This window comes from Eptesicus fuscus, chromosome 14 (assembly GCF_027574615.1).
Source record: "Eptesicus fuscus isolate TK198812 chromosome 14, DD_ASM_mEF_20220401, whole genome shotgun sequence".
Taxonomy (NCBI): Eukaryota; Metazoa; Chordata; class Mammalia; order Chiroptera; family Vespertilionidae; genus Eptesicus; species Eptesicus fuscus.
The window spans coordinates 34,769,864-34,794,534 of record NC_072486.1 but is presented as its reverse complement, the minus strand read 5'-3'; the positions used below and the strand labels follow the sequence as shown (position 1 = coordinate 34,794,534).

Below are 24,671 nucleotides of genomic sequence, written 5' to 3'. Positions count from 1 at the left end.
ATGACATAATATAGAAAAATCAGAGCAGAAAAAAAATATCAGGCCACACTTCTTCCTTCAAGTGCATGTTCTTCAAAACATCACTCCTTATCCTAACAGTCTGTGCCTCTTAATCTACCAGACTTCTATTCCTTTGGTATTTTTATAAAATAGCACTCTTGCTTTATTATAAACTAGAGGCCCAGTGCACGAAATTTGTAAACTCAGTTGGGGGGGGGGTGTGTACCTCAGCCCAGCCTCCACCCTCTCGCAATCCAGGGGGATGTCCGACTGACAGCTTAGGCCCACTCCAGTAGGACATCCTTAGTGCTACAGTGGAGGCAGGGAGAGGCTCCTGCTACTGCCGCTGCGCTCACCAGCCATGAGCCCGGCTTCTGGCTGAGTGGCGCACCTCCTGTGGGAGCACACTGACCACCAGGGGGAAGCTCCTATGTTGAGCATCTGCCCCTGGTGGTCAGTGATTGTCATAGCAACCCGTTGTTCCCCTGTTCAGTTGATTTGCATATTAGCCTTTTATTATATAGATATCACATATCCATAGTAGGTCTTTACTGACCATGCTTAGCTTGTCATCACTTTATTATGTGCCACTAATATCTAACTTAATGACTTCTTTAGAATAATATCTGATATTCTATGGGATAGTATCTGAATCTAGAGAGAAAACCTCAAGAAATCATTCTCTCAAAACTTGTTCTATGACTATGCCCAGACACTGGTGAACAAACTTTCAGAAGCAGATCACCCAGATATTTCTCTTCTGACATGGTGTTTGGCAGTTGCAATCAGGAGTCAGGACAGAACTACAGAAAAATCCTCCTTTAAAATATGGTCTGCATTTATATGGCCTACACACTAGAGATTTATCTGTGCTGATTAACTCCCATTAAAATGATGCCTCTAGAAAGATTCTGTTTATCTAATGGTTTGAGAAAGAAGAGTTCTGAATGTGTTCAAAGTGGGTGGGTGGAGGATAAAAGCAGAGATCTGAACAACCAAGGAAGAGCTTGTGCACACTTGATCCACTGGAAAATTAGTAGATAAATGTAGTGGCAGAAGGATAGGGAAGGAGAAGCAGATAGACACAAAGCCACATTTCAACACAGTTGGTGACAGCCTCCTACACTACTAAATATAATGGCCATGTCACTTCCCGGGTGCTCACCTGGAGGTAGGGCTGGCTCAGAACTGATCAGATCACGTATGTATAGACATGCCTTAAATCACCATCTAATTAAAAATGAGGATGGCCAGGAATGCGAGTAACACAAAGAGTTTCATTTCAGGACCATATGATGTCAACAGAATAATTTCATGGATAATCTGGAGTCAAGGTCCTGGCCTCATAAAAATTCCAAGATGCAGCAAAGGTTTTGGTTGCCTCACCCATATATATTTCCTTTAAGCATATTTTCCCTTCCTGTTGCTCCATGTAGCTCGAAGGAAAAGGCTTAACCAACCCCTAAATAAAGCTGCTCACAAAGAAGATAATGCTTTACTTTTACTAGTGAGGTTTATAAGACAGTGACATCTGATTTTAAATTCTCAGCCATATTTTTGGCAAAATTGAAATATAGTAAATTAATATATTCACATATGAGGGCCATCTTGCCAAGATGTTTTAAATATGTATATATAAATGTAATGATAATTAATATTTTATTGCAATAATTAACTACAATGGTTACCAAGGTAGGACAGTTTCCACTAGTAAGATTTCAGGAGATTTCTTAGAACCATGGCCATTGTAATGTTGTAAATTACACATTCTCTTTCGTGAAGGGGATTTTTAAACTACATAGATACAGCTATAATTTTTACTATGTAAGATCCATGAAGTTATGCTATAAGGGAATTTATCAATCAAGTATTTTTTTGTGAGCTTATCCTAAAAACCACTTACTTAGATGGCCAGTTTAGCAAGAGTTTGTCTAGTACTGTCCACATTGGCATTGTTCCTTACCTGATGTCCTATTAGCTCGGAGATGCAGCATCTTTATAAAAATATCTAGTTTATTTCGATTAGCTTTAAGTGACCCACCTAACAACAGAATAAGAACCCTTGAAGAGAGTCTTAAAACACGTAAGTTCTAATTTTCTTAGGAAACTAATCTATCTCAATAGTCTGGAAAACTCTATCCTTGAGGCAATTGTTCAGGAATAAGTGTCTAGTGACAGATACAACTCAGAAGAGACTGCATGGAAAGACATAAAAATAAAGAGCTGACAACCTTGTTGATCCCGTCTATTGCTATAACTTAACATGCCTCAGTTTCATTAGGTAAATCCTACATGCAATTTGAGAACATCTTTGGCACTGGCTGTCAGGAAAATCTCCAGTCAAACCAGGAGAAAACAACTGAAAGAGATTCTGTCAAAAAATAAATATGTTTTTTCATACATTTCAGTTACAATGAGTACAGATACCTAAGGAGAAATCGGGGTCTACAAAATAAAAAAGTTTTGCAATTCTCAATACTTATTAAGTGAACATGTGAAACTTTCTTAGAAAACGTTTAATTGCCTTTTGCAAGAGTCATATTGTTTGATTCTGGATGTGTTTCAACCCAGTGAGAATGACATACTTTTATACTTTGCAGACACTATCAGATCTGAGATATCAACAGAGATTTTTTTTATACAACCTTAATCTCATAGGCCAAGTACACTTTATTCAGATTTTTTTTTTTTAAAGTGTAAAAAAATGCAACCTGTCTCAGGTATGGCAGTCCTTCCTTTCATTGCAGTACCAAGATATTTGTCCTACTTATAGCAAGCATTTAGACTCATTGGAAAAATAAAACATCCTAAAGAGAATACACTAAAAGTCAAATTGCTTGTATATAACATAAAATTCTATTCAGAAACTATACATGTAACAATCTGAAATAGGCAGCTACTTTCAAACCAAAACATTATGATTACTTTGAGGAAAAAGTTCATAGTTATTCAATAGCCTAAACCAAAGATAAGCATTAAAACAGGGCATATCATTTTTAAAGACCACTTAATGAGAAAATCTTCTATTTTAGTTTTTTTTTGTTTTTAATTCCATTTTCAAACTGAAAACAGTAATTTGGTTACCTTACGTAGGCAAATCAATTAAACTAAGGCTACTCCGGTTGTACTCTGCTGATCTGGCTCAAGAAAAGTATAGAAATAGAGAGTGTTTAGACACTTTTATAACTGTTTGAAAAAGTAATGCTATGACTACTAAATCTGATTATTTTAAAACACTAGTGAACCTGTGCATGAAATTTGTGCATGGGGGACGGGGTGGGGGAGGTGTCCCTCAGCCCGGCCTGCACCCTCTCTAATCTGGGACCCCTTGGGGGATGTCTGACTGCCGGTTTAGGCCCAATCCCTGGGATAGGGCCTAAACCGGCAGTCAGACATCCTCTCGCAATCCAGGACCACTGGCTCCTAACCCCTTACCTGCCTGCCTGCCTGATCTCCCCTAACCACTCTACCTGCCAGACTGCTCGCCCCCAACTGCCCCCCACTGCTGGCCTGATCACTCCCAACTGCCCTACCCTCCTGGCCTGATCGCCCCTAACCACCTCGGCCCCGCCACCATGGCTTTGTCGGGAAGGACATCCGGAAGGTCTCCCGGTCTAATTAGCATATTACTCTTTTATTAGTATAGATGGTTCAGCCCTGGTCAGTATGCTGCAGTGGTCAGGGCATCAGACCACAAACGAAAGGATCACAGGTTTGATTCCCAGTCAAGGGCACGTACCTGGGTTGCAGGTTCAATCCCTGTCCCTGGTGAGTCAGGGCATGAACAGGAGGCAACTAATAGATGTGTCTCTCTCACATCGATGTTTCTCTCTCCCTTGATCTCTCTTTCTCTCCCTCACCCCCTCCCTCCATTCTACTCTCTCTAAAAAATCAATGGAAAAAATATCCTTGGGTGAGGATTGACCAAAAATAATAATAAAAAGAAAACATGGTTTTAAATTACACTTTACCATTAATTGATTTTCATTGTTCTACAAAAATATACATTTGCAATGAACATGAAATTTACAAAAAAATAAACTCTATTTCTAAGGACAGTGAATGTGAAAAGCACTGAACTAGACAATTATTCTGACCAGAATACCCAGGTGTTAGCAAATTAATTAATGCTAGTGGTATAACAAGACAAATCCTGAACAAATCAGGTAATCAGCAGTACTTCCAAAGGAAATGGACTAGGTATGCACGGGGCACCTGTATACAGGATAGGGAGGGCGCTTTTTTTAAAGTAAACTTACTGAGTACCCAGTACTTAAGAATTTGAAGAAGCATTTTATTATAGTATATTCTTTGTAAACAGAAGCCATAGCTATCCTCCTAAATCTATATACTGAGGATAAGGGATATATGATGCTTTTTCCAGTACATGAACATTTCTGCATTAATACTTTATAATTGGGGTATTCGTTATGGATATGTATAAAAAAACAGATGCAGGTTGGGATTTTACAAAATCACCTAGTTTATACAGGCAGGGAAATGCACATAATTTCAGGAGAAACTTAAGTGTTCATGAAATACAAACCTTAATTTGGAAGTAATTTAATCCTTTACATTTCAGAAGAGTTGTCTTACAATCTTTCTATACAGTGTTGGCAATAATTGTGTCAACTGACTTACACCACAGCAGGGAGAATTTTTTTTCTTTGTAGAGGATGAAAAGTTCAACTAACACTAGGAATGAGTTGTTAATGAGCTCTTGGAATTTACTTTCCTTACAGGATAGATCAGCACCAAGGTAGCTGAGCACGATTTCCTGGAGGCAAAAGGATGAGAAATCATCTGACTGACTGCTTCAGAGAATTGTCAGCATTTCTGAACATCTAAAGTGGCAAGCAAATGCGTATTCCTATTCATTTTCTAATTTGGGGTGTTTTTATGATGGTTGTCTAATAATCTAATAATAAAACCTGTGGGAGGAAGAATTCTAAGAGGGCTACCATGTATCATCCACTCTCGTGGGGGGAGTTTGGAGGGATGGGACCTATGATTATATAGGGAAGTCACTCCCAGGATGGGGCTATGTTATATGGCCAAGAGTAAAGGGATTCTGTAGACGAAAGATCCCAAATTATTTGATTCTCAGATCATCAAAAGAAAGATTATCGTGGGTGGTCTACTTAATTAGTTGGAAGTCCTTAAAAGAGGGACTAAACAGAGAGATTTTCCTGCTGGCCTTTCAGAAAGAAGTGACCATGTTGTGAGAGGACCTTTGAGAGAGCACCATGTGGAAAGGAAATTTCCCTAAAACCACAAGGGAGTGTTAACAACCACATAAGCTTTAAAGAAGAGCAGAAAGTAGCCCCAGTAAGAAATGCAGACCAGTCGACTCCTTAGTGCAGCCTTGTGAGACCCAGAGCGAACGATCCAGCTAAGCCATGGCTAGGCTCCTCACCATGGAAACTGGGAGAAAATAAATGTACATTGTTTTAAACTACAAAGATTGTGGCAGTGTAATACACAGCATGGAAAATGCCAAAATGAAATAAATGAATGAATCTAGATTACTGAATTCTGAACAATTGACTCATTCTATCTATCGATCTTCATATAAAATGTCTTTATGACGATTCTGTCTAGTTTGTTTTCATTCCCTGTCCTTTAAATTAGTGGTCAGTCTTGTATCTCTTTTGTATAATCTGACTGACATCTTTTTTTTTCCATAAATATTGAGGATTTAAGTTTTCCTAACTTCTCATAGAATCATGACATCTCACTGGGAGGAAAGCAAATCAACTGGGCACAAGGAAAGGCCACACTTTATGTGATTCTGTGCACACTTCTAAACTTCAAGATGAATGAGTTCCAATATGAAGTCTTCTTGAAAAATTTGAGTTGATATTTTAACAGTTTAATTGGTTTGTACTCTTTTCTTAGAAACTCCATAAAATTCATTTATTCCTCAAGGTAAGATATGATATGTTAGTTGCTCATCTTAAAAAAAAAAAAAGTACCATTCTATATCACACAAGTATCACAATTACTCTTCCTCACAAGATGTTACCAAAGCAGGTTCCCTATCTAGTTAGTGGCAGACAAACAGGAATTCAGATCACCTGCCCCCACTAAATTCTGCCTCTATGCAAATTATATTTAACTAGAGGCCCGATGCACGAAGATTCATGCAAGAATGGGCCTTCCTTCCCCTGGCTGCTGGCATCACCTTCACTCTGGCTGGACCCGATTTTTGCTCGGGCCCAGAGCCGCCTTTCCACCTTCCCATGCTGCCCAGAGGCCCAGAGTGGCTGGGGCGGTGCAGGACACCTGCCCCGCCCCCAGCCACTTGGCGCCTGCATATGCAAATTAACCTGTCATCTTTGTTGGGTTAATTTGCATACTCACTCCTGATTGGCTGGTGGGCATCATGAAGGTACGGTCAATTTGCATCTTACTCTTTTATTAGTGTAGATCAGTGCTTTCTATGTTATCAGTGCTTTACATGAATTAACATTCTTAATTCTTGCAAAAACCTTATATGGTTTTATCAATGGGAAGATACATATGCTCAAATTACCCAGCTAATAAATTATAGAGCTAAGCTTTGAACCCACACTTTAACTAGCCAAGAAAGTTCTATGAGAGAATTAAGCCCTACTGTTCAAAAACACCCATTTTTAAGAATTAGATGCTCCTCCATGAATCATTTTTGAGAGAACTGAAAAAAAAGAGTCACTCAAATCATTATCTGTGTTCTGTGGTTCAAATGATGAAATCTGGTTGGAAAGGCTGAAGCCACCTCACAAACCAGGGGTGAGGAATGTCCAGCCCATGAAATCATTTGGTCTGGCCCTGCCAAGGCAACTGCAGGCGGGACTCAAAATTCAATAAATCTAGGAGCTTTTTTCATAGCAACATAAATTTATATTAAACGAATCATAAATCTCCAAATGGCCCTTGGCAGAAAAAAGGTTCCCCACCCCTATCATAAATGATCACCTTTTAGAATTCTGAGTACTTCCCACCATAACAGACTATGTACCTTGAGTCCTCAGAACTTACAGGACAGACTAGTATGGTTCTGGTTTTGCTCAAATGTCTACAACACGCTTACTAGCACCTTTGGGGAGCAAGTGGAGCAATACAGTATCACTGTGGGGTTTGAAAGCTATGAAAGAGAGTTATCACAAGACTCAAAGTGGGCAAAAAAAATTAAAACTATAATCAGCAAGTAAAAATCCTATCCCAATGATTTATACATAACAGCTCTTCCAGATACTAAAAAGCATTTTCAGGTTTTATAATGTCTTCTAAATGTGTTCTACATACATATAACACATCTGAATTTATGTGCATATTTCACTAGTGTTTTATAATATTTTCATGTCATATAAATTATATATCTATATATATATATATAAAAGCCTAAGCAACCCTTCGACAGGTAGCTATGACACACATTGACCACCAGGGGGCAGATGCTCAATGCACAGGCATGGAAACATGGAACAGACTGATGAATCTCAGAGGAAGGGGGAGGGGGAGGACAGGAAGAGATTAACCAAAGATCTTATATGCATACTAAAGGCCTGGTGTACACATATGTGCACCAGTGGAGTCCCTTGGCCTGGTCTGCAGGGATTAACCAAAGATCTTATATGCATACTAAAGGCCTGGTGTACACATATGTGCACCAGTGGAGTCCCTCGGCCTCGTCTGCAGGGATCAGGCCGAATCCGTGCACTGGGCCTCCAACATCCCCGAGGGGTCCCAGATTGCTAGAGGGCACAGACCAGGCCGAGGGACCCCACCAGTGCACAAATCCATGCACCGAGCCTCTAGAGTTTATATATTATATAATGTGCTGTATTACTATGTTATATAATATAATACAACACATATTTTATGTATTATCCTGGAATTAGGGTGGTGGTTGTAGAGGAAACAGGAAAGGAAAAAAATATATATCCTGAGGAGTCTGTTGACTCCAGGTTTTAGAACCCATACATATTATGAGTACAGAATCCCAGGGGCCAATGGACTTTACTTGTGGAAAAATCCCGAAGTGGTAGAATCAAATCCAAGGCTTGCAAACCTCAAACCACCCCCGCCCCCCGTCACAGTCATTTACACCCAGGGACTCAGCTGGCATTTAGACACCACACAGACAGGTTGTGTCACATCTGATAACTTAAGGAGATAAATGGACCTCATCTAATTATCATGCATGGTTGGCTCTGTGATGAGTTACCATTCCCCTATGTTTATTTATTACCATTGAGTATTGATATAAATTTTAAACAATTACTCACTGGCAGACCTTGACACGATGTACATCAACCCCCTGGGAACTGAGCTACACATGCACAATAAAAATTTACCTCAGGAAAATTAATTCTGATTTCTACATTTATATGGACAGGAAAATCGGATGTGTTGAGAAACAACCAAGCTTAAATGTTTAATTTAGAGCTATGAGCATAGCCCCCATTGTGCCCATCCTTCTGCAGCTTCCCATGGCCCATCGGTTTGTCTCTCCTAACATTTTCACAAATGCAAATTTAAGCCGATTCTAATAGCATGCCATAGCAAAGACGGGTTGGTATTTTTAAAGTGACTAACATCATAAGACTATTACACATTCTTCTCTGTGGCAAATGTCAAAAAGGCCGGTTCCTGGTACTTGAAAACTTACTGCTTCCATGGTTATTACCAAGTTGTACTCATTAGTCATCGGATTAATGTATAGTATCATCAAAATATCTCTTTCCTCCACGAACTGATTAAAAATGTGCAGCAGACATGTTAACTTTTTTTATTTCTATGAAGAGTGTGTGCAAAAGGCTGACCTGCATTTATACTGAAAAGTGAAGGGGCGGGGTTAAATGAGTGTGGCTCATCATCAGTTGGATGAAGCAAATGACAACTGGCCTTTTCAGTATGCTCTGACTTCTGTATTGGCTGCTAAAAGTGCAACTGGTCTCAATTTTATTCTTCTGTGATCTCCCAATTTGGAGAGTTGTCTAGAATCATTTCTATAAACATCATGGGTGGATCGCCTTAACTTTCAAACATTCTGACTCGAAGCTGAAAGCTCACATCTTTGTTTGATAATGAGAGGTTATCAGTGTCAAGGTTATAACTTTTAAGAACAGATTCAACCTCCTGTGGCACAGTTCTCATAGCACAGGTGCTGGCTGAAATGTTAGATAAAACATAGAGTCCTTTATGGTTCTGCTTTCTCCATGGTCTCTTTTAGGGCACAGGTCGTCCTTAACCTAGAGACAAAACATTTCACTCTCTCAAGTTCACTGCATACTAGAGTCCCCTCTTCATGATTATGGCCACAGAAGCTTTACAAAGAGACACTTTTAAGGCCTGATAAGCATTCCTTTCCCCCCTCATTTCAGGTTTTCCTGGTGGCCCAAATGATATATTAGCATACTAATCTAGCTCACTGAATCTTAGTCATCACTTCATGATTTCTTGAAGGCAGAAAAAAATCACATGTGATACAAATACTAAAGCCTGGCCATTAAACAGCCCTTCCAAGTTCCCCACGCATCTTCTCATTTGGCCTTCATGGTATAACATTGTGATTCTGGATCTACTTAGTTATCCTTGTTCTGCAGATGGAGAAATTGAGACTTGGAGTTAGTTCTGCTCTATTTACACTGACTCCTTTCCCCTCAACCTCATTGCTGAGATACTCAGTCGGCCACAACTGGACCAGGTGAGGATCAAGGCTCCTGCCACAGAAGGGCAGCCAAGTACAGCAGGTGAGTAATTAAACTGCTTGAGATCAAATTTTGCTCCGAAGAAAATTCATAAAAGTTCTTCATACTCTAAGTTTAACTTCCCTCATCTAGAAAACAAGGATAATAATACTTACCTTAGGGGACTAACTAACTTAAGTTGGATGGGTTCAAAAACATGCAGAGTATTAATTCACAGTGCCCGGAATACAGAAGGAGCTCAAAAATGTCAGAAAGCAATCTTATAATATGTAAAGAGAATGCTTAGCGTTAGTGTCCATACATTCTGCAGGTAGAGATATCAAAATTAGCTCAAGTCAACTGTGACTACCTATGGGAGAGAAAAGAGGGCAAAGTCACAGAAGAGAAAAATACAGAGCCCACCTAACTCTTCTCATCTCTCGTTGCACACGACAGGGGTGATTTTTCCACACTGCATTGGTACCAATGAAATAGACATTGATTCATAGATGTGCTGGCATTTGTGATCCTAACCATTCATCAGTCATCCTGGAAGCTCAGGGAACTGCTGTGATGGCAGCTGCCAGTAATTTCCAGACCTTCAGGAGACCTGAGATGCCTCTTTAAGAGGTGACCAGGAACATGCCTTGCAGAAATATTCTGTGACTTGTTTCTTATTTAACCAAATTTTTTCATTTTGTTTTATTAACAAGGCACTGTTTCAATTCAAATCTCTTCCTTTTGCTAAAGACTGAATATAGGGTAGTGGGATAGAATGTAGTAGTAAACCTCCTCTATCTGTCAAAAAATAATAATTAATAAATAATGATAAATTGCCAAAACAGAAACTCTTTCCTCTTTCTGTTATTTCCTTTTCACTCATATTTCTTTCTACCAGAAGCACATATACTTATTAAATCTAATAACATTTTGCAAAACTACATGGATTTTCAAGATAATAATGTTGTCTAAAAAAAGTGAACAAAAAAATAAAGACAAAAAAGGATCAAATGTGGCTGTGTCCAAAGGGAACAGAGCTGTGAACTGGAGTCTTATTACTACCAGATAAAGAAAAATTCTAGTCTGTGCATCTCAAAACTTGGACATTACTCATGTGTATGCATTACATTTCTGAACCTGGTCATTGAGAATGGAATATGTAATTTGAAACATTCCTCCAAAAACACCTCCAGTAAATTAAAAGTGCATCTATTCTATATCCCAAACATCTGCTTTAATTCTCAAGGCTAATTCATCTGTGAAAAGTTACTTTGTAAAACACTATTTTTCTTCTTGATCCATTCCTCACCTGCAGGTCAGAAAATTCACCTATCAGTCATGGCCCCTCATCTCTTTCATCTCTCTGCCATTTGGTCTTCTCCCTCAGATATCCTCAAATCTCCCCTCTGGTAACACTTATTTAGTTGTCTCTACAACCTTCCCCAACCCCAAAAGCCATTTTCTAAGAACTACTTCTTCTCTATCCATGCTAACAGCAACTGGCCTGTTGCAATGTAATATGTCCTAATGAGATTGCATAAAGAAGTGCCCCAAGCTCTGGTAACCAGAGTCCTTTTTCCAAATCCCATCTCCTGATCACAACTAAATGGGCTGTAGATGGCCATATTCACACGGTCAACATAGGAGGCTATGTTTGGACTAGAATTCTAGTTTCAAACTAGTTCAAAGCTTTGATGGAGAGAATGTAAACTCTCACAGCTATTCCATGTCATGCGCACTGGAAAGCAGATAAAGCCAATTTGCAGGGAACAGAGAATGAAAAGTCAAAGAAAACCTGTAGACTGGAGCAAGGGATGAACCCGTTGGCAGTCCCACCCCTCCTGCAGTTGTTGGCACATCCTTGACCTTGACTCCCATAATTGATCATCCAGCTCCACTATCACTGAGCGATATTTCCCTTTTTGGTTCAAGATAGTCCTATGGTTTTTTACTGCTACTACTTGAAATCCCAAGCAGCCTAACATAACTCCTATTTTCAAACAAAGCAAAAGAGTGCCAAATTTCTCAAAGTGTCTTCCTCTGAACCCACTATACATCTTCCCCTTTCCTCACACTGTCAAATCTCTTGAAAGAACGATCTACACTCGCTACCTTTCTAGTCTCTGCCGCTACGAACTCCTAAGGCACTGAAATCGTGCTGCAGTCAGCAACACGCTGCCGAAACTGCTCTCCTACCCTCATGGCCCGGTGACTTCCTTAAAGGACTCCTCCTTTCGGATCTCTCTGCAAAATGAAACTGTAGATTGGGGGTGGGGAACCTTTTTATCTGCCAAGGATCATTTGGATATTTATAACATCATTCCCGGGACATACAAAATTATCAACTTAAAAATTAGCCTGCTATATTTGGTCAAACATTTAATTAACTCACCCCGAATGCCTTGGCAGGGCCAGGCCAAATGATTCCTCCAGGCTTCTATGGCCCGAGGGTCAGATGTTCCCCATCCCTGCTGCACCTAGGTTCTTCTTTGGAAACTCGCAATGCCTATCATAACAGATACTAAATAATATTTGCTAAATAGATGAATGAACCTTCTTTCTGACTTCAAAGACTGCACTCTGAATTTGTCTCCAAATCCCCTTTAGAGACACATTTCTACAGAGACACTGTGAATCAAAATGGCAAGTGAGCCCATTCCCTCCCCTCCCCCCACCAACTTGGTCTTCCTCCTGTGCACTCTACTGTACATCGTTCAGTGTCACATGACCTACCTGTTAGACATCTTGGGTTCTAACTCTTCTCTCTTTCTGATTCCCCAAGTACCCAAACCATTTTACTTCTACAGCATGTTCCACACCTGCTCTGCTTTCCCACGACCACTGTTCTTTTTTAGACCTTGGCCAACTCTCACTCTGGGAATGCTGCCATGGTCTACTAGCTGCTCCTCTCATTGTCTCTGCCTCAGATATCGGTCTCTTTAATCCACCTTCTAGGTATTATAAGTCAAAGCCTATAACTTTTATTTTTAATTTAAAAACTCTGAGGATGAAGGCCAAATTTGAGTACGCAGAGCTGGGCTACCACAAATGTCCATGTGCTGTAAACACTGCCCATCTCCCTTCAGGTCATGTAGAAAGATGGCCCTGCATTTTATAATTCAGACTCTAACCAACAATCCAGTCCCACCAACATCTCTTCCTACCCAGAAGCCCCAGACCTAACACGGAACAGACCATGTGTCTTCAACATGCTATTTGCTTTTACTGGATCATGTTTTGATGGGTCCCACTGCTTCCCAGTCACCTTGGAGTTGGGAATTTCTTCCTGTGGGACTCCCTTCCTCAGTTTGGATTCTCAGAATGTAGCTCAGTGCATTATATAATTTGTACTGAGTAATAATTGCATTATTCATTGAATTAAATTTCATTTTATGTTAAAATATTTGAAGCAGGAGACATTAAGAGATAGCATAAATTAAAATTATTTTTTTAATATGATGCATTATGTACTTTGAAGTCTAAATAATCTTCGGTATAATACATAGACACCTACAGACCTGCAAGTTATTTGATTTCTTATGATCTAATGAAAAAATATTACGAACAGAATTTCTTTCTTGATTATTAGCACTTTGGTTTTTAATATGTTATAGTAACACTTCTTATTCAATAAACCACTTCCCCAAGGTTTTATAAAAAATAAAAATGTTTAATTGCTTCTCTTTTTTGAGACCTAGACAATTTTATTGTCTTTGGTTTGTTTCTAAGGTGAATTTCCATATATGAATATTTAAATATATAAAAGCTAATATTATGTTCAGTAAACAGCACTAGGAAAACCAAGCTCACATGGGAAATGGGGAAAAAATAAGAAAAAAATTTAAATAACCAACTGCTGCCTTTAGCATCTTTAATTTTGTAATCCAAGGGCTCCTTTGTCTGCCCCACTTACACATGCATCATTCCTCGTAGCATTTTTACCACGCTTCTAGATCACTTTTTTAAAACAGGAGACTTTCCAGGTTGCCTAAGCCCTTTTTATTTTATTGACCCAGTCCTCCTTTAATCCTGAAAATAAGACATCATTAATGTCTAACCATCCCTTTACGTAGCCTGACAGTAGGCACCTTATACATAGAACTATTTTATTAGCTCTTTCCCTCTTTCCCCTAATTATCCCCACAGTATGTGGGCAAATGTCAAATGAAACAATTGTCTAGACTGTGTGACAATTTTGGTGGAAGTTTTGATTATATATTACAGACTTATCTGTGCATCAAAATTCCTCAACAGTTTCCCATCGAGAGAAATGTCTGGTGGTGAAAGGAAGTCCCTGAAACAGTCAGAGAAGAATGAAGGGAGAAGGAGGACCCGAAATTGAGGTCTGATCACAGGTTACTTGGGGGAAAAAAAACAAACCAAAAATTCTCCAATTGATTCAATGTTATATCAAATAATAAATTAATAGTAAATATGTATGTGCATGAAAGCGAGAACTAGCAATTAGTTATTTGAATAAAAGAATTCATAATTAGCCAGGAGACTATCACAAATTTTTAATTACTCAGGAAAAAAAAAAAGAACTTCAAATTGACAGTAAGATTATCTCCAAATCTGAAGCATTTAAAATGGGCAACAACATTATTTGCATTACCATCATTTCTAGCTTAAGTAGTTCTCCCATTTATGATATAGAATTTAAAATATATCCTAATTTTTTTTTATCCCAGCAGAGGCATATGGTAAAAAAAAAAATCAGTAGAAGCAAATGTTAAAATAACATCTAGCCAGAAATATCCCACATTCATATTCAGATAGAACTTTAAATATTGCTTCATATATAACACCCTGATTCTGATACTGAAATTAACTGTAAAAGCACACCAGTTTGTTGAGGCCACAATGTCAATCTTTTCTTTGTTTGGAATCTTGTTAGACTCTGTACAAATGGCAAATTTTAAAGGAGCAATGATCATTTGACTCATTATTTTAGATTGCTAATGGTAGTTTATTCATGTGTATTAAAATACTCCAAAATATATAATGCCTAGAAGGAAAAGAAACCTGAAAGTTTATATTTTACAAATAAAACTAAAACATGGGCACATTTATCCTTCATTCCAAAAATGTCGTAATGCCAAATATGTTTAATTCTTACACATTTTAAATATCCCATATGTAAACGGCAGAAATAAAATTGCTTAGCATGCATAGACCTCTTAATATGTACCCAGTATTCCATGTGCAATAGTTTCTTTCTCATGCTTGTTTTGTATAAAAGATGGCAAATCTGCCCGCTGGTGTGGCTCAGTGGTTGAGCATCAGCCTATAAACCAGAAAGTCACAGCTCGATTCCAGGCCAGAACACGTGCCGGGGTGAGGGCTTGATCCCCAGTGTGGGGCATGCAGGAGGCAGACAATCAATGATTCTCTCTGATCACTGATGTTTCTATCTCTCTCTCCCTCTCCCTTCCTCTCTGAAATCAATAATAAAAATATATATATTTTAAATGATGGCAAGACTATCTTTAGAATCATACTTTTTAATCATCATTATGTTAATAACTTGTCACTATATGATCTGAGCATTTTCCAGTTGCTTTTGTATACAATATGTTATTTTATTTTATTTACAAGTTATTCTAAATGCTAGTGTTACAAAAATATTTTGAATGGCATTCAATTCCTAAAAACAGTTGTGGATTGGCAGAGATATTAAAGCATGGACATTTGTTAAAAAACTTACCTTACTGAAGTTTTTCTACCCTAGCAGACCACTTGAAGTTTTAAAAAATCCATATATATGTGTGCACGCATGCACACACACACACACACACAGTGTCCCCCCAAAAATGTATACACCCTAAAATGCAGTATTTATTAAAATACACTTCATTTTCAAAATGTAATAGAATCTATAGCTATCAGCTGTTAAAGTGTGTATACATTACCACATATATGTGGTAATGTATACACGTGCCGGGGTGAGGGCTTGATCCCCAGTGTGGGACATGCAGGAGGCAGACAATCAATGATTCTCTCTGAATCAATTTATATATATAAAACAGGGTGGGGCAAAAGTAGGTTTGCAATTGTATGTGAAAGTTTATTTTTGAATTATTATTTATTAATTATTGTATTATTTTCCATACCAACAATTGGAAACCTTTTGCCCCACCCTGAGTATATTTGCACACACATAAAATATTATTAAATAGAGTACTATAGTAATATAAACTAGACTATTTATCTAAATTTGCAATGTTAATATTTTGGACCCAGAAGGGAAAGATGTCAAATACAGTATTTTTCACAAAGTGCTACTATTTTTACCTCAAGTGACATTGAAGTCAAAACCCTCTTTCTTTCAACTCTGTAAACAATATGACACAACCATTTTTCTTTTCGCGCACACAAAAGAAAAAAAAATGAACCATGTGTAAGCTCTGTGGTTGGTTATCTCAGTACAGTTCCACGTACACTGGAAAGCAACCATATGAAAGGCTTGGGAACAGGTGTGGTACTAAGCAGAGAATCCATGAAAAGGACTGGCTGACAGAGTATGCTATAGTGCCGGATGCACACTATCAGCCTTAAGTAAAAGTGGAGTGGATGCAATAGAACAGAGTCCTTTCCCCATGGTAAGCAGCTCACACGCTTTTTGAAACACTATAACAGACAACTCTTTTATTACAAATAATGAAAGGTTGTCACTTTAAGAGCAATAAAATGTTACTTCTTAGAAATACTGAAATTCTGATTTTTTTTTCAAACTTCTAGATGTATATGTTTATGTTAGAACTGATTATGTCCATACATGTAAGTCACTGAAGGAAATCAATAAATTGGCAATTTGCCTAAAATATATTTTACTTTAACCGTTTAAATCTCCAGTTTAAGTTTATAAACAGTTTGAAGATACATACAAGAAAATAAGATGTGAATTGAGAAGAACAGATTACTTCCTTGGAAATTTACATGTGTACTGAAAACCAATGATTAAAATTATTTTTAAAGTTCCTAAATGCATTGTTATTTCTTATGAATATATACTGTAAATATAAATACTAAATTTGAATTCATAATTTGCACACGTTATTTAGGTTTTTGCAAAACTTTACCATGTGTAAAATGATGTTATTTTTATCAATACTGGAGAAATAAAAGAAAGGTGTCTATGCAGAGAGGTTTCTTTGAAGAAACAGTGGTAAATTTTTTATATTTTCCAAAATGAATAGTTTGCTTCAGAATGTACTTATTTAATTAATGAAATCCATAAAAAAAATAAAGGCACACTTTATCTCCTTGTTATAAACTATAATAAGTTATGCCTTTGTATATTTCTAAAAAAATTTTGGTTTATATCCATTTCTGTCAACCTAATGCTCATCCAGCTGTCAATCCAAATAGCTACGCATACACCTATGTGTAAACATTAATATATTTAACATCATGTTACTACTTAATTGAAAAAATATATCTACTGCTGCATATTTTGAACACACACCTGTGAAATAATAAACGTCATGTGCTTAAGCTGATGAGAACAAATTAAAGGTCTAACATAGCGATTTACTGATGTTCATAGTTTTAAGGTTTTATTTTACATTTAATATTTTATCTTATTTTATCAAGGACACATTTTCTTGTATACATAGTATGTGAAAAGAAATTGCTAAGCCCAAATGAGAATAATTGTCACTTCTAACAAATAGTAAAGATACCCATTCCAAGTCATAGCCATTCCAATGACATAAAATTTTTTTTCTACAGCCTTTAAGTTTAAATTTGTCTAGTAACAGGAATATATATATATATATATACCTGTATTTCATGTAGACACCTGTAATTTATCCCATTATACAGTTTATATTAAAACCACCACATACCAATAGTCTCTCATCCAATTATTCTTGACTGATTGGCATTTTGATATGACTGAGATAAAAGTTTAACATGAGTAGTTAGAACTACAAAGTTTAAAAAAAAAAACTGGATTTATATAAATAGGTTCTAAAATTAAGAGGGCCAGGTTTAAATTAACATTACAATACTGGCTTCCATACATATTACCCTGAGTTTTAAAATAGAATTGTTTTCACATATGAGTCAAGAAATTATTTCTAGAAGAAGGGAGAGCTCCCTTTTTGAAACTGTATTTTAAACTACCAATATAACGTGCATTTTAACATGAAAATACTGTATTTTCCATTTACATATAAACTAATATGCATGTGGTGGCTGCTACCAAATGGCATATATATGTTTCACACCTTATTGAGACAATCCTTTCCACAAGGAAAACCTAAGCTAGCAAAGAATTGTATCAAAATGTCTTTGTCTTAAAAAAAAAAATTATTTTAGTATTAACACTTAGAACAGTTTAACTACTGCTTTAATCCAGAAGAATCTGCTATGAGAATGTATGAGAAAGCAGAGAGCAGAAAATTAAAGCTACTTAGAATATTTTTTGTTTTATTATAATAAAACGTAAGCTCTTAATATTATAAACACTTTATAAAAAAACAAAACACTTTGTGAATTACTAGCTCAAATTGAGGCCCCACTCCAGTAAGTGCATAATTAATTTTATAGTGTGTTGATGGCATCCTTTTCTGATAATCAAAACTTCTCATGTTACCTTTTCTCTGAAAAGTAAAATAATCAAAAAAAAATATTTACTAAAGATTTACTAATGGGAAACTTACACATAGAAGCATAATAATGTGCCTTTAGTGAATGCTATCATCTTTGTGTGCAGTTTTTATAAACTTGAAATTTTTCCCAAAGATTTGAGATTTTTCCTGATCTCAACATTTCATATGATTTTTTTTCTTTCAAGAAAAGCAAATGGCATCACATCTTGATGAAAATAACACTGCAATTTAAATTTTTTTAAATTTATTCAGAAATCTAACATGAAGTACAGATGTCAATTATCATTTGTCCTCTCCTCAGAAGATGGTGTTACTAACTTTCCAAATAAATAACTGAAGATGCAGAGTCTTACAAAAATATTGTTAATATTATCTATAGGATACTGGCTTAGACCTACAAAACCTTTTACTAAGCTTTTATTTCATGAAATGATGTTTCATATAATTTGAAGACATCTTAAATCTCCATTGTTAAAAAATAAATTTCAAATCTTTTAAAATTTTTTTTGTTTTCCTAATTCCTATTTTGCCCACTATTTCTTTCTTGTCTCTAGTAAATTTCTGACCATGAAAACTGAGTTATTTTAATTTTAGGACATCATTTATGAAAGCTGTACTTACAATAAGGATTTTTACATTAATATTTTACCATGTCACATTCAAGAATAAAAGGTTGTAGTTTGTTGGAGTTTAAAGTCATAGTTTTCCCCAATGGTGTGATGATGCATAACCTCCAAATGATAAAAACAATGATAAATTGTCAGTTAAAAATAAGACTAAAAAGGTGTAAACTAAACACAGGGACTCTTCTCATTTGACACAAAATGCAAGTGAGTCACTGGAGTTCTTGCTGTATAGGCCAAGCTAGAGAGAGTAAAAAATTAGTAAGAGTAAATAATTTTGAAGTATCTTTAGGGGAATCCTTCCTATCTTTATGTTTTAAAATATCTGCTTGGAACATGCTGCCAATTAAAAGAAGGTCGACAGATGGCATTTACCCTTTTGCTTCATAACAAAAACAGGATCTGCAATCATTTTTATGGAAGATTATCTAAAAAGGAACATGACTGTAAATCAATGACAAAAATATTAGACACCTCCCTTCTCTGGGTTAGGATGTGCATCAGTCAGATGCTTGCACTGGCACCTAATGTCATAAATACTTTAAGCTGAATCTAATAGCTGCAGGGTTTCAACTGGTAAAGATTCACAGTTAGGATCCGCCAGAAACTATAGGATTCAGCACTCGGTCAACGAAAGGACAGCAAATAATTCCCAACATCCTAAATACCGGGAAGGCTACCTTGGGCTTTGTTTTTGTTATGTAAAATGCATTAAAATGACTCATCCACTTAAGATTACCTGCTCTCAGAAGCTTTAAAGTAGCTTCAAGAACTAAAATAAATGCTTTCCCAGAATGCCTGATAGGCTATTCAGCGCATTTAAAAGTATGTATGTGTATTTCTGTGCCACTGACTCGGATTGCTTTTTCCAGCCTAAAAGAGAGGAGAGGAATTATTTTTCATTCCCTTCCTGCCGTGTGACTACATGGCTACCTTTAAACACTCTATTTCCAGAAAAGCAGAGAGGTGTTGTGTTCGTGTGTGTGTGTGTGTGTGTGTGTGTGTGTGTGTGTGTGTGTAAGTTATTTTAGAATCTTAAAAATAAGAGAAAATTGCAGGAGACTCTGGTAAGGCTCAGTTCCTTCCCCCAAAGAATAGGTTCAATTCATCCTAAGAACAGGAGCCGCAAGTCTTTCCGGCAATTAGATGCTTCCAAGAAAGGGTGGTCCCGGCCCCTGCCAGACCCCTGGGCGGACGGTGCTCTGCGGCCGGGGCGCGGTGAGCACACTTCCGACCAGAAAGGCTGTCAAGTGCGCCCAGAGACTGAGGATCTAACGGAGTTTGGACACCTGGGCAATTAGCGAGCATCCCAGAGGCCAAGGGCGGGACAGGTCCCGGCTCCCCTGCCAAAGCCTGCAATTACCTATTTGTCCAACGCCCGGCCACAACACAACTTTTTATGAAGACTGCGTTTTGATGAGAGCGGCTCAGTGGCTGGAAACTTTTCTTCCTCCCCCGTGAAACGTGTGCCTGTCAACTCTTTAAGTCTAAGGGATCCTATAAGAGATGGGCTGAGGCGCCGCGAGCCGTGGGCAGATGTTGCCGCCCGGGACCGCGCGGCCCCGGCGCCCGGCCCCTCGGACGCTCGGGTTCGGAGCGCATCCCCGCGGCCAGCGGCGCGCTCCTCCCGCCCGGCCTCTCCGGAGCCCAGCCGGACTCGCTCCCCACCCCCACGGGCAGGAAAACCCCGCGATCGGGGGACGGAGTCCGGCGCCCCGCTCCAGCGGCACCCTCGGCCGGCACCCCCAGCCCTGCCCTGCCCTGCCCTGCCCTGCCCTGCCCTGCCCGGCGACTTACGTGATGGCCGAAGGGAAAGGCTCCTCCGACGAGAGGCGGATCAGCCAAGATTGGAAAAGTGTCAGAGTCAAGACCAGCAGGCAGCCAGCAGCCATCTTCGTGATCGAAGATCAATCCCGCCTCCCTCCCCGGCCCGGGAAGGAAGGAGCGGTGCCGGGAACGCCGGGAGGAGAAGGGGCGCGCTCCGCCCGCCCGGGTCGCCGGGAGGTCCGAGGGCTGGCGCGCCCGGGCCGGGGCGCAGCGGGGCGCGGCGCGGGGAAGGGGCGGCGGCGGCGGCGGGCGGACCCTCGAGCTCGCGGCGTCGGCGGCTCAGCGTCGCGGCTGCCTCGCCTCCGCCGCCATCAAGGGCGACTTTGGAAACAGACCTGGGCGAGCCTGCCAGCGCCCGCGCACTCTCACTACCTCCCTTCGCCTCTCGGTTTCTTCCCTGATTTATTCCCCCCGATCGCCCAGGGGGAAGGAGGCGGGGCGGGGGCGGAGGAGGGGGGTGGATGTCGGAATGGGGGGGTTGGGGGGGGGGATGGCAGGCGGCGGAGAGACTTGTGGCGGGGAGAGAGGCTCCGTCTGGCTTCTCCCGGGGAGTGGAAGGGAGGAGGCTGGGGGTGGGCAGGGGGAGGGCTGGGCGTCAGAGCGATCGGGCGGGGACGGGCCGGAGCAGCCCTCCTTACAAGGCAGAAAGGAACTCCCGAAGTCGGCGCCCGCCCGCTCCCGCCGCCCGGCGAGCGGAGGGAGAGCGGACCCAGCCCCGCGGGGCTCCCCCGGGACAGCCAGGCGCCCAGCGGGCATCCGGCTGCGGAGGCTCCCGCCCGGGACTTGGCCTGCGCCTTCGGGGGTTATGTTTGCACAGGCAGAGGCTGCCTTCCCCTGAGCCTTCCCCCCGAGTGTAGAATCCACTGCCGGCCTGGGAATCGTGGGGAAGTGATCGGACAACAAATGCAGGAGGGGGGTTTGTGTTTGCATCGTAAAGCCCCGCTTTGGGCTCTGCCAGGTGGCACTGTTCGTTTGCCCGGCGGTGCCAGAAGCTGGAGCCGCTGGCGCAGCTGAATGCCATTTGTGCCAGCGGTCCCACCCCAGGTACGGCTCACCTGGCGAGGACAGCCTCCGGGCCCGGGCTGAGGACGTTCAGAGAAGCACCTGATGCTGTAAAAAAAATCTTCCCAGCCCGGCCATTCGGTGGGACAGAGAGGGGTGGAGGGACGAATTCTCCATCCTGGGAGGAGAGAACTGCGAAAGGGGCTTTGTACCATTCTGGTGAGAGACTATTCCAGAAGGTTTCGCATGCCCTGCTTTGGCCACTGGTCTGCCTGGCCTGCAGGGTGAGTTCACTTTGGCAATGTGAAGGCACCAAAAGGGTAGCAATTTGAGGAAAGAGCCTGAAATGTGGAGGGGGAAATATGGGAGGAGGAGAAAGCTAAGGAGTAGCAAGACAGGACCAGTTTCCACCTCCACCCCCGGCAGCAGCAGTGGGAAGGCATGCTCTGGCCTCCTCATAGGAAGAACAGAAGGGTCTCGGATTAGGCCTCCCTCTCCCAACCGCGCAGGCCTCCTCAGGAGGGAACTGGTATGCCAGGAGTGGAAAAATGTCCTTGAACGTCTTAAATCCATAAGCTCCCTTATGATAGCGTATCAGAGCACGTCTGACACGAAGCGTAGCGAGCCTGATCCCAGATGACCAAAAAATGACCATCCTGCCTATACGTCCAAGCCGTAGTTTCGAGGTGGCTGTGAAATTTTAATGAGCCCTTCTTTAGTTTCCGGGGGGCGCTTATGAAAGACCCTTACATATTCTGAGTTTATGTCCCAGCTCTCTGAAGGCAGCATCCCAAAACAGAGAAGACATACGACTACTACTTATTAGCAAAAGATAAAAAAGTGTGTGATTTTAAGATTCTTGACCCAGTGATGTTTTCTTCCCCCACACCGCCCCCCCTTACCTCTCCTTTGTGGTGCCTTATTTGTTTTTGTATTCTCTACATCTCTTTATTGCTCTTTGTTTCTCTCTTCCTACTCTGAGAGGCCTCACAAAAGGCACCCCACCGGGACTTAACTTTGTTTTATGCTAAGCATGGAGTGTGGCAGCAGGAGCTAGCAAACAGAGATGAAGTGAGATGTAATGCGACTGAGAAACGGAGCTCAGGAAGGATATTTTTCTATAACTGAAGGTAGCTTTCCACTCCAAAATTAGATAAGCGAATAGTCGAGTCCATCATTTTATTTTTTCAATTTTCAGTGATGCAAAAGCAGGTTTTCTTCCCCAGCATGGGGATTACAAATAGCAGAATTAGACGCCCGTTATTGTGTACGTGATATGTTGGTATCATAATAGCCTCACTACATAAAAATATTTGTATAATGTATTCTGTCAATGATTTCAATAATGCCCTCAGAGTTCCTACTAAGGTATACCCATTTCCAATTTTATATCTTTAAAAGAAGGAGCTTAAGGAATAAAAAAATGTAATAAACTTCGAGAGAAGGTAAGTCAGCCTTCATTATTAACATTGTTGGCCTTTGAGCCAAATCTCAATTTTTTTTGGATCACTCTGATGAAACACTCTGTTTTCTAATATCTGAAGCTGTTGAAGAAAGATATTGCTTCTACAATTCTTTCTGAAAGGGTTGGTTATCAACTGTAAGGCTAAATCACTGCTCAGTGCTCTGTTGTAAGGTTTGCTATTTATGGTTTTTTATCTACCTAAACCTTTTTAATGAGGATATCCATAATGTGGATTTTATTTCTAATGTGCGGTAGTTAAAACATGACCATTTCCACAATAATATTATGTGCCTATTGGATTAGCCATAGCCATCGACAATGCATTGTTTCATCTCAGTTCTGTTATTTTAGAAAATTTCCCCCTAAATCAGATCTCATCCCATTAATTTTAATAAATGCTAAAATCATCAAAATTTGCCATTCAAGGTAACCTGTTTATAAACCATAAGGACTGATAATAAAACTTGTCTTATGGGCTATAAATGAGCAAGAAGTCAGAAATCAATACCTACCATTCACTTAGGAGGAAATTTTCTAATAAAAAAATAGACTAATGAAGAGTTGCAGATATTTATGTTTAATCACTTCTAGAAGAAAGTTTAAAGAAGATTAGTTCATGCAAAGCAGTGACTTTTACTCCCTGTTTAATTTATTGGGGTGACACTGGTTGACAACATTATGTGGGTTTTAGGTGTACAATTCTACAGCACATCATCTGTACACTGTATTGTCTGCTCACCACTCCCAGTCAAATCTCCATAAGCAGTGACTTTTATAACAAATTTATGATTTGTAACTTGTGACTAACTCTTAATTGTTATTATATGTAAATATTTAATTTGTTCATCTATATTTTATTTTTATTAAAAATGAACAAAGAACAATATGCACCTTGTAACCACGAAATGTTCACTTTTACTCCCTTTTTTAGGTTATAGTATACATAGTGGTAGCATAAAAGTCTACTTGGTTGTATATTTGTTTGTATGTATGAGCATGTTTTCCTGAATTTTTTTCAGTAAATCAAATTAATTTATTCAACATTTTGACTATATAATAGAACAAATAACCTAATTGAAATATTTTTAATTCTCTCTCTCTCTCTCTCTCTCTCTCTCTCTTCTCTCTTCTCTCTCTCTCTCAACTGTACATATACAAATACTAGAAAAGAAAATAATTCCCCAAGGCCAAAATAACATAAAAGGCAATAATTAATTTTCTATTTGGCATATCTTAATTTTGCACTCGGATGTCGAGTGTGACTCGACACGGTTAGCATTAGAATAAAGGAATCGAGAAAAAAGCAAGCGAGTGCAAAGGGTTAAGTAATGTAAGGAGAAAACCATAACAATGGGCCTTATTTGTGTATATGCAGATAGGGGTATATGACCTGTCTCTGAGATAAAGATACACTGTAAGAGCCATAATCGAAAATGCCTGTGACTTGAGGTGATATCATGCT

The 24,671-nt window shown here is 39.5% G+C and overlaps 1 protein-coding gene across 1 annotated transcript in view; it reads right to left on the bottom strand.

Moving 5' to 3' along the window:
• The window catches only part of CACNA2D1 (calcium voltage-gated channel auxiliary subunit alpha2delta 1), a 380,220-nt gene extending 359,095 nt beyond the window's left edge, over positions 1–21,125 (bottom strand). The window contains exon 1 of the mRNA XM_028158049.2: positions 20,713–21,125. Within this exon, the coding sequence (XP_028013850.2) occupies positions 20,713–20,807 (95 nt within the window). The 5' untranslated portion in view covers positions 20,808–21,125. The remainder of the gene's footprint in view (positions 1–20,712) is intronic.
• Between the last annotated feature and the right edge of the window lie 3,546 nt (positions 21,126–24,671).